The sequence below is a fragment of the Eubalaena glacialis genome, chromosome 13, assembly GCF_028564815.1.
Source record: "Eubalaena glacialis isolate mEubGla1 chromosome 13, mEubGla1.1.hap2.+ XY, whole genome shotgun sequence".
Taxonomy (NCBI): domain Eukaryota; kingdom Metazoa; phylum Chordata; class Mammalia; order Artiodactyla; family Balaenidae; genus Eubalaena; species Eubalaena glacialis.
Window position 1 is genome coordinate 23,523,059 of NC_083728.1, and position 9,690 is coordinate 23,532,748.

Consider the following 9,690-nt stretch of genomic DNA (forward strand, 5'->3'; position numbering starts at 1 on the left):
TGTCATTGACATTTTTTATTAATCACGCTACAAATATTTTCTCCCGATCTGTATTTGGTTTTAACTTTGCTTATGGTTTCTTTAGCCCTACAGAAGCATTTAGTCTTCATGCATTTAAATCCACTGGTCTGTGTGTGTGTGTGTGTCTTCTGAGTTTTGTGCCAGACTTTGAAAGTTCTGGGGTGCTTCACTGTTACCTCTAAATGTTGCCTGTGAGAAATAAAACATTAGCTGCTGCTGCTTCTTTTCTAAAAAGCTGCTGTGAGATGTTAATAAATTAATGAGTGAAAAACTGCCTTCCCCCTGGCTCCTGAGTATGTGCCACATGCACTCCTGCTCCCAGACTTTTGTTCAGGCCATTTCCATTCCCTGCAACACCCTTTCCCTCTTAGCGACTCCTGCAGATTCCCCCTGGCCTGCTGGCCTGCACTTCCACACAGAACACTTCCCTTTTCCCATCCCCTGGGTCCCGTGAGCCCCAGGCCAGCTCTGAAACCAGTGAGGCTGCACTGGTTCTGTCCCACCCACACCTGGGTGTGAAGCCTTCTCTCTCTGGGGTAGAGGGGGAGGGAGTAGGCTTGTGACAAAACGGGGGGTTGGGATCGAGGAGGTTTGTTCCTGACCGCATGTCCCTGCCTTCTTCCAGGAAGGCCTTTGGTGCCACAGTGGCTCCGCCGAGTGATCTTTGACCCTGGTGTCGGGCATGCGTGGCCAGTGCTCTGGGAGTCCTGGGAGCTGGCTGCAGTGAGTGGGTGGCCAGGCTCAGCGTGGGGTTGGGGCGAGGGTCGCTCGGGGCCCACAGTCTGGGGTCAGGGTCAAGGGTGCGGTGTGGTTGGGACTGAGTCTGGGGAGTGTTTGGGCCTGGTTGGGACTCATTTGGGGCTGGCTCCATCTAAAGTTGCGATCAGGGACTTGTGGGGCTCAATTTGGAGGCAAGAGGAGGGGTTTCATGGGGCTCTGACCAGGGCTTGGCTAGAAGGGGCCTGGCGCCCCGATAGGGGCAGAGGCCTGTGGGAGGTTAGGCCTCCTGGGCCAGTGCAGGGTCCCCTTAGCGCTCAGTGCTCCCTTGGCTCTGATCTCAGACCTTTGTCGTGCACTGTGGCTGGCTGGCTCTGGGTGACCCTTAGGGAAGGCAGCAGGACCAAGCGGGGCCCAGCACCTGCTCCCTGCTGGGGTCAGGTGGGATGCGTCCAGCCCAGGCCTGAGCCCCATGGAAGGTCCAGAGGCCAAGGTCCAGCTCTCTTTCTGCCCCAGACCCACTGGGTGACCTCAGGCAGTCCCTGTCCTTATTGACTCTCTGTTCATTCAACCGTTATTTCCCCTCCTCTTATGCTCCAGGCACCGTGGTCAGTGTCCCCATCGTTCAAATGTAACAGGGACCCCTGTCCTGCCTGTCTCTTGCACGTGTGGGATGTGAAAAGCTGTGGCTTGCTGTGCTGCTGGTCATGTGGCTGAACTGACCCTCCAGCTGTGGCGGGTGCAGCTCAGAACACACCTGGTAGCTGCCTGGAGCTGCCAGCAAGGAATCCATTCATTCTCATCTCCATCCCTGAGCTAATGGGATGAGCCCTTCTCACTGTTCCCAAAGCCTCCCTGTTCTTCCAGGACCACCTGACTTTCCAGGAGCATTGAGGTGACCCTGGAGATCCAGGCTGTAGTCCTGAACGCTGTGACCTTGACCCCTGCCCCCTCAGAGGCCCAGACCCCCCGCTGGGATTTGCTGTGGTGACTCCTGTGGGTCCTCCCCACTCTGCCCTCTCCCTCCCAGGAGGGCTTTTCACCTCTGTCTGCTCCCCACTGCTGGTCTGGTCTCAGCTGAGCCTTCCCTGGGCCAGGGGCCGGGTTGGAGAGGATCGGGGCAGCCCCGGGGGATGGAAGGAGAGGGTGGGAGGGTGTTCGGGGCATAGGGGCTCCTTTACTTCACCCCAGTCACAGACACACAGACCCAAGGCAGTGCTCAGCCTTCTATTAGACATTCTGCCTTGCCGAGACAAACACCCACCCGACATGCATCTCCTGGAGCGCGCTCCCGGCGGGTGGCGCGTGTTCTGGTGGCTGGGCAGGGTGTAGGGGACAGGACTGGCATCCTGTCCTCTGAGAGGGGGCCTGGGTGAGGCTCGTGTGCTTGTGGCGGTGGCTGGGGAAGGGCTTTCATGCCCTGCACAGGGTTGCACGTGATGTGGTGCCCCAGACCAGGACGCAGGGCCCTGCCCGTGGGGAGCAGCCTGGGAGTGGGCGGGCAACAGCCGAGGCCTGGGCTCTCTTGAGGGGCCTTCCCCTGGGGCCTCCAGGTCCAGCCTCTGGCCCAGTTCCCGAGAAGATGGGGTTTCCTTGGAGGGTCACGGGGGGAACACCCGCCTCACGTTGGCTGTGCCCCTTGCCTGGCACTGCACTCTCTCAGCCCGTTTCCTCCACTGGGAGCTGGGACCCTAACCCCTCAGAGGGCGGATCCTCCGAGAGGGGCCTGTGGGCTTGCGGGTTTGTGGGCAGCGCCGGTGCGGACAGTGTCTGAGGGAGCAGGTGACCGGGACGCGGGCCTGGGCACGGGGGCGCTGCGCTGGCCTAGTCGTCTTTGTCCTTGGCGCCATGTTTGAGGATGCGGGTGAACTCCACGTAGTTGAAGTTGCCTTTCTTATCGATGGGCGCCTCGCGGTACATCTCATCCACTTCCTCATCTGTGAAGCGGTCGCCCATGGTGGTGAGCAGCTCCCGAAGGTGGTCCTCGTGGATGAAACCTGGGGGACAGGGCCAGGGCCATGAGACAGGGACTTGGGCCAGGACACACCTAACACCCTCTACCCCTGGGGCCCCCACCAGTCCTTTCAGACCCGGGAGGGGCCAGGAAAAGCCATAGCCCTGGTTTCTGTTCAGTTCAAGGTCGCTAGGGCCAGAGGGAAGAGTTCCGCCGTGGGACTGTCTGCGAGGTGTTGCTGCAGGGGACCTGGGGCTGGCGGGGGGGTGCTGGCTATGTCCTGCTTTAAGAGCCTGAGCCCCAGAGTTCCACTGCCTGAGTTTGAATGCTGATCCCCCCCTTCTTTCTAGCTGTGTGACCTTGGGCAAGTTACTTAACCTCTCTTTGCCTGTTTGGTCTGGAAAATGGGGATGAAAATATGCCAGCCTGGAGGGGCTGTGACGGCAGTCAGGAAAGTGTTCGAACATGCTGAGGCCAGTGGTATGCCTGTGGCCCCTGAGAAACTGCTGAAACGACTACTGCCAGTGTCGCTCTGGCCTGTCCCTGGAAGAAACCAGCTGTGAGACAGAAGCCCTTTGGAAGATTTGAGGATGGGGGCTGGTTTCTGTACCTCGCTGGCCAGAGGGCCTGAAATGGTTTGGTGTCTGGAAGGGTAGAAAGCAGAGGCCTAGTGCGTTGGGCCAACAGGTGAACTAGGAAATGGGAAAGCTTGGTGGATGTGGGCTGTTTTAGTCTCACATCTAGGGGAGAAAACAAGAAAGGAGCATAGCTTTTATAGTTCTGGCAACAGAACACCCCGGCATACGCGGGGGTGCCCTGGGGGAGGTGTGCAGGCCCAGCCCTGTCCAGGCCTCCATCCAGAGGCTGCCGACCTGAGGCCTCCTCGTCGAAGCAGGCGAAGGCGTTGCGGATCACGTCCTCGGGGTCCGTGCCGTTCAGCTTCTCCCCAAACATAGTGAGGAACATCGTGAAGTTGATGGGCCCCGGGGCCTCGCTCATCATGCCCTCCAGGTACTCGTCCGTGGGGTTCTTCCCTGTGGTGGGAGGGCCATTCGTGCCTGCTGTCACCTCCCGTCCCCTCCCTCCTCCCTGTCCCCTCCCTTCATGGCCCCACAGACAGGAGACAGTACGTTTTGTAAACTGTAAAGCATCTCTCTGGGATGGCCGGCTCTCTGACTGCTCCCTCCCCGTTCTCCTGGCAGGTGGCGTTGACCACTTTCCTCCTCAGGTCTGGGGTCTGGATGTCCGCCATGGGTAACGCTCACTGAAGTATAAGGGCCCCCATCTGCTGACCGCTCACTGCGTCCCGTGCTCCATGTGCCTTATCGCTTTAACTTTCACCACCTGTGAGGTCAGCATTCTTATCCCCCTTCACAGGTGTGGGACCTGAGGCCCAGGGGTTAGGACTTGTCCTTAGTCACACAGCGAGTAAGGAGTAGAGCCAGCATTTGAAGCCAGGCAGCCAGACCCCAGGTCCCAGGCACAGTTTCGAAAGTAGTTAAACCAGTGAGCTTTGGTGCCACACAGGCTAGGGTTTGAATCCCAGCTCTATGCCTGTTTCCCCTGCCTCTGAGGAGAATTGTGAAGGTGAAGAAGGCAATGGCTGTAAAATGGGCAGAACAATGATTGGCATTGGCCCTGTGGATTTGAATCAACTGCTGGTTCAAATCCCAACTCTACTACTTAGTAGCTGTGTGACCTTGGGCAGATTACTTAACTTCTGTGAGCCTCTGTTTCCTCATTTATAAAGTGGGAATGATAATCACACCTACCTAATAGGATTGCTTTGAGATTTAAGATAATACCTGCAGAGCTGCTTCTTGTTACTATTTTATTATTTGCTGCTCTTGTTTTTTAACCTTCGGATGATGTTCCTTTTTTTTTGTTTTTGGGCATGCCGGTGTGGCATGCAGGATCTGAGTTCCCCGCCCAGGGATCCACCCCATGCCCCCTGCAGTGGAATTGTGGAGTCCTAACCACTGGACTGCCAGGGAATTCCCAGAGGATGATGTTCTTAACCAGAGGCCACGACTGATCTGTGGACTCACTGACACGAGCTACAAACAGGAGTGAGGACTTTTCTGGGTAGATGCCCAGGACTGTCATCAAGTCTCTGGGGTTGAGGGCCCTGGGTGCAGGCGCTGCCTCATAAATGGGAAGGAGTCTTCGTGTCCCTGTCTCCTCTGAGCCTCACACACTCTGCTGTGTCCCCATGGGATGGCTGAGGCCCAAAGAGCTGTGACATCGGGACTCACAGCTCCTCCCCTCGCCAGGCCTCAGTCCTCCTTCCTGCCGGTGACCTCCTCAGGGAGGGAGCCTTCAGGTGAGTCTGGCCTGAAGCTGGGAGAGGTGTGGTGCCGAGGGTGGGGGCAGTGTGTGACCTCAGCCCTCCTGCTCCCTCTACATTGCTTGCTCCTCCCACCAGACACCCTGGGGGTGCACACAAGGGCCACGGTCACCATTGCACAGGAGGGGAAACAGGCACAGAGCGGGACTGCCCAGCCGTGAGGGGCAATGCCAGGGACTGACTCAGGCCTATCTGGCCATAGGCTGCCGCCTCTACTGCCAGAGACCACCCCCTCCCCCAGCCAGTGTCTGGCCCAGATGCTCTCACCTGGATGAAGGGGGCACCAGGAACTTGGGTTGAGGGTGGTTGTCTGTGGCTAGCACATGGGGCGGGATGTGGAAGCAGAGCCACAGGCTGCGGGCTGGTGTCTGGAGGCCTGGCCTCAGGGCCTCAGTTTCCCCATCTGAGCAATGGTGAGATGCACTAGATTCCTGAGCCCTTTCAGCTCTGATTCTGATTCTGGGGAAACCACTGGAGTCAGCCTCTCAGAGCCTGACACAGGTGACTTCTAAAGGAGGGGGGCAGATACCCTGGCCTCCCTTCTAAGGCCTCAGTTTCCCCATTGTACCATGGAAAGTCCATGCATTTCAAACTTTCTTGTAGTTGCTGATCCCATTCTTTAAATGAAATGGTACCGGGCAGCCCAATCCACAAATCTGCCTGAGGCAGTCCTGCTCTGGAGTGGGCCTGTCTGGGTTCAAGTCCAGTGGCGAACTGCTCTGTGCCTCAGTTTCCCTACCTGCTAAATGGAGAAAGTGATGGCAGTTACTCTCCAGGGTGGGTGCCTCATGTCAGTAAACAGGAAGTGTTCCGTAAGGGATGAGAAGCCCCGCTGCCTGCTCCAGCTGCAGCCCTTGCTGGGCCCACTTGGACTCCCACACCCTGCCCCTGCTCACCCAGCGAGGCCAGCATGTCATGCAAGTCCTCCTTGTCAATGAAGCCATCTCGGTTCTGGTCAATCATGTTGAAGGCCTCCTTAAACTCCTGGATCTGGGACTGGTCAAACATCGCGAAGACGTTGGATGTGGCCCGCTGTGGCCGCTTCTTGGTGGTCTTGGCCTTGGCCCGTTTACTGGACATCTTGGCTGCAGTCGTTTGGGGCTTTCCTGTAGGCAGTGGGTGTAAGTGGGAAAGCCTGTGACCCCGGGCCAGAGAATCTCTGGCCTAGCCCTGCTCGGCTGTCAGTGCCTGGGCCGGTCTTCGTGCTCCCATAGGCCTGGGGCTCCTGCCACCCAGCTCATCACAAAAGCATACAGCGTTGGCCCTGTGTGATCTGAAACAACTTCCTCTACCTCTCTGAGTGAGTATACTCATCTGGGAATGGGATAGGAGTGCCCAGCCGAAGGGATTAATTGACTTAGTGCCCAAGAAGCCCCTGGCATGGTGCCCGGCACAGAGGAAGCTATTTTTGCTGTGACTGTTTGGGTAAGACACTTAGGATTGGGTTCGGTGCCAACCATTTCCGTGCTTTATCTCCTTTAAGCCTTAATAGCATTTACACTGTCCATCTCTCTCCGGCTTACAAGGTGGGTTGCCTTGTAAGAGGCTCTGAGGCTCCCTGCCCCCACCAGCAGGAAGGAGCTGCGGCAGCGGCCCTGCATTCCTGACATTCCTCATCCTTTCCTCCTCCCCATCCCTCTGCCCTCCCTCCTCTGGAGGTTCTGGAAGGCCAGTGCTCTGGGCAGTCTCTCTTCCCCCCACCTGCCCACACTTGACCAGCCCCTTAGGGTGGGAGATAGACCTGATTTGGGCCCTACTCCTTGTTCTCACTCCTCAGTGCTTATAGGAGCATAAAGCTCCCCCCGGCTCAGAACCCCAGCTTCCTGTCACCCTTGTTTAGACCTGGCCTCCGAGCCTCCAGCCTGTCTCACCCATTCCATACAGACCCAGACACTTCACCTTGAAATCCTTGAGGGTTCCTGCCATCCCCCCCTCCCCCAGCAAGTCTTGTGAAAGGCCCTGTGTGAACCCCTCCTGCCCTGCTCTCTGACTGGCCATGGCATCCCTCATGGCGTCCCTCCTGCCATCTATGTCTGCTCCCCAGACACACCCCCGACTTTCCTTCTTGGTCCCTCCCCTGGAATGCCCTTCCTTCTCCAGCCCAGTTCTTCAGACAGCCCGTGGGGAGCAGTTCCCCCACCCTGGCTTTGACAGTAAGCACTTAAAGGTCTCTCTCCCTCATAATCAATCAGGGCTGGTGGCAGTCCCCCGATTTAAACCTAAGCCCACGGTGGTGCTCATAGATGCTTGTTTAATGAATGACTGTGAAGGCAACTGCAGCCAGTCTGCTGGCCCCACTGTACAGATGGGGAAACTGAGGCCCAGCAAGGGGCTCTTTCCCTGAACCCTTGTCATGGCTAGTGGGGACTGTGCCCCTGAAGACCTAGGGCCATGTGCCGCTCAGCTGGGGCAGTTGTGGGCCTGGCTGAGGCCCCAGGACTGCTGCCCTCCCTCTTTCCTCTGCCCTGAGTCCCTTTGTCGAGGATCTGCAGGAAGCCTTAAGTGCTCCTCGGTCTGTCGCCAGGCCTTTATCCCATGACCCTGGTTCAAGCCATTTGCCGTCTTTGGCCTTTGAGATCTTAAACCCTGAGCTGGGACACTGGCCAGCCCCAGCCCTTCCCCAGAGCCACAGCTGCCTATAGTTATAGACTGTCCCACTGGGTCCCACTGGACTGACACACCTGGCCTTCAGAGTTTCTCCTGTGGTTCAGGGTGGGTAGACAAAAGCCTTTCCCACCCTTGACCTGTGTGGGAGTGGGATGGTGCTGTCGGCAGGGAGTGCCACCGTGTCCTGTGGTTAGTGCTTCGAGGGGCCCACTCCTTCCCTGAGCCAGGTGTTCTCTGGGAACTTTGACTCATGGCACCCACAGAAGGCAGCCGAGGAGAAGTCCACTGTGCCCAGCAGAGGCTGTGATGGTTATCATCACTGTCACTCCCCGGCCCCCCCCGCCCCCCCCCCCGTAAAGTTCTAGGGCAGACATGGCAGGATGAGAGAGGAATACACGACCAGAGGCGGGAGTGGCCAAGAGCTCACCCACTGCTCTGATACTAGCTGGGCTCCCCTGCCTCCCTGGCCACCCCATCCCCGCCCTCTTCTGTTGAGGCGCCATGACAGGGCTTGGAGCACTGAACTGTACAGTTTGTCCATCCCAGCAGTCTTGGGAAGCAGGGTGGGGAGAGTGGGGTGCCCCTCACCGTGCAATTAAAAGAACTGAGGCCCGAGAAGTGGTGTATCCACGAGAGGGGTAGAGTCCAACTGGAAGCCAGGACCCCTGGGCTAGGGGTGGGTCTGGGGGTGGCAAATGGCCTTTCATGGTGGGCGGATGGCTACTGAGGGGCTGAGGACTCTTTGTGACCAGAGGTAGTTTCTAGTCTTGGTTGAGGGACTGGGGTCAGAGACAGGCTGGCCTCTTAGCCCTGGAGCCATCCCCTCCTCCTCCTGGGGACCCTAGCCACCGGGGGTCCGATATAGCGGGTACTTGGCCTGCTGCAGCTAGGTGCCACCTCCCCCTTTCTGGTGCCTGAAATCCCACCGTAACAGCAAAGACAAGGCCTGTGTCCCCCACTACCTCATGGTCCCTATGGCTGGCAGTGCCAGATGCCTTGCTGGTAAAGTCACCTCATCTGAGGCAGAGTTATCTGACCCTTTCCTGAGAGTAGCCAGAGCAGCTGGAGGGCTGGGGAGGAGCGGGGGACCAGGTCCTGAAGCCCAGGTCCTTGTCCAGCCGCGGGGGCGGGGTGAGCCCGCAGAGGGCCCCTGGCGCACCTTCCCCACCCAGCAGGCCCAGGTGGGCAGATGGCTCAGCGTGGGCGAGCCCCGGGGCGCGGCACACAGCCTCCGTGTGTGCGGGGGGGGGGGGCGGGGGTTACTCCGGTCTCCATCCCTCTCTCCTGCCCCAGGAGATGGCGGGTGGCACACGGACGCTCTGGAGGACACACATGGGTCCCCTAGGGCAGGGAACACCGGCAGCCACGACGCCCTCCCGTCCTCCCGGGCACCCCGAGTCCTGGGCTTGGCACCTCTAACGGCACAGCGAAGGGGCAGGGCCCGGACAGTCTTCCCTGGCCATAGGCCCACTGGTTCCCAGAGCCGGGAACGGTCTCCCTGCTGCCCAGACCCAGCCAGAATCCCCGTCAGACCGAGCAACCTCGCAGCCCCAACCAGGCCCGCGAGCTGTCCCTGCCCAGAGGCCCTCCGACACCTCCCTGCGTCCCCAAGTTCGGGCCGCGGCCGTCACACCGCCCACGCTAGACCACCCGGGCCGCCGGGCTCCCACCTGGTGCGGAGAAGGCGCTGGCTCGGTGCGCGGAGCGGGTGCGGAGCCGGGGCTGGCGGGCCGTCGCTGGGGTCCGGGCTGGGCGCGGCGGGGGCGCGGGGCGGGGCGCGGCGCCGGGCCTTACAAGGCAGAAGAATGTGCGGCGGCGGCGGGACGGGGGCGGGGCCGCGGCAGCCCGGCCTTATTTGGCCTCGACCCACGGGCCCGGGAGGTGGGGTGTTCCCGGGTGAACCCCCAGGCTGCCAGGGCCTTCCCCATCGTGGACCGGGGAGGTGACGGGGGTGAGTAGGGGGTCTGGACTGCCCGCGGAAGGGGGTTTATCTGGGCCGGCCCTTCGTCTCCTGCGAGGCCGGCAGAACATCCAGGGGCCTCTA

The 9,690-nt window shown here is 59.6% G+C and overlaps 1 protein-coding gene across 1 annotated transcript; it reads right to left on the bottom strand.

The window, feature by feature from the left end:
- Positions 1 to 1,951: 1,951 nt before the first annotated feature.
- Positions 1,952 to 9,424, bottom strand: MYL9 (myosin light chain 9). The gene is made up of 4 exons (XM_061207942.1): positions 9,317 to 9,424; positions 5,936 to 6,145; positions 3,565 to 3,726; positions 1,952 to 2,735 (listed from the first exon to the last, which is right to left on the bottom strand). The coding sequence occupies exons 2-4, from the start codon at positions 6,117 to 6,119 to the stop codon at positions 2,563 to 2,565; spliced, it is 519 nt and encodes a 172-aa protein (XP_061063925.1). The 5' UTR covers positions 6,120 to 6,145; positions 9,317 to 9,424; the 3' UTR covers positions 1,952 to 2,562.
- Between the last annotated feature and the right edge of the window lie 266 nt (positions 9,425 to 9,690).

Bases quoted from the DNA above. Each gene is read 5' to 3' on its own strand.
- MYL9 (XM_061207942.1), bottom strand. From the start codon at position 6,119: ATGTCCAGTAAACGGGCCAAGGCCAAGACCACCAAGAAGCGGCCACAG. The intron at 3,727-5,935 runs GTGAGCAGGGGC...CTCCCACCACAG, and splicing joins TGACATGCTGGCCTCGCTGG to GGAAGAACCCCACGGACGAG. The intron at 2,736-3,564 runs GTCGGCAGCCTC...CCTGTCCCCCAG, and splicing joins CTTCGACGAGGAGGCCTCAG to GTTTCATCCACGAGGACCAC.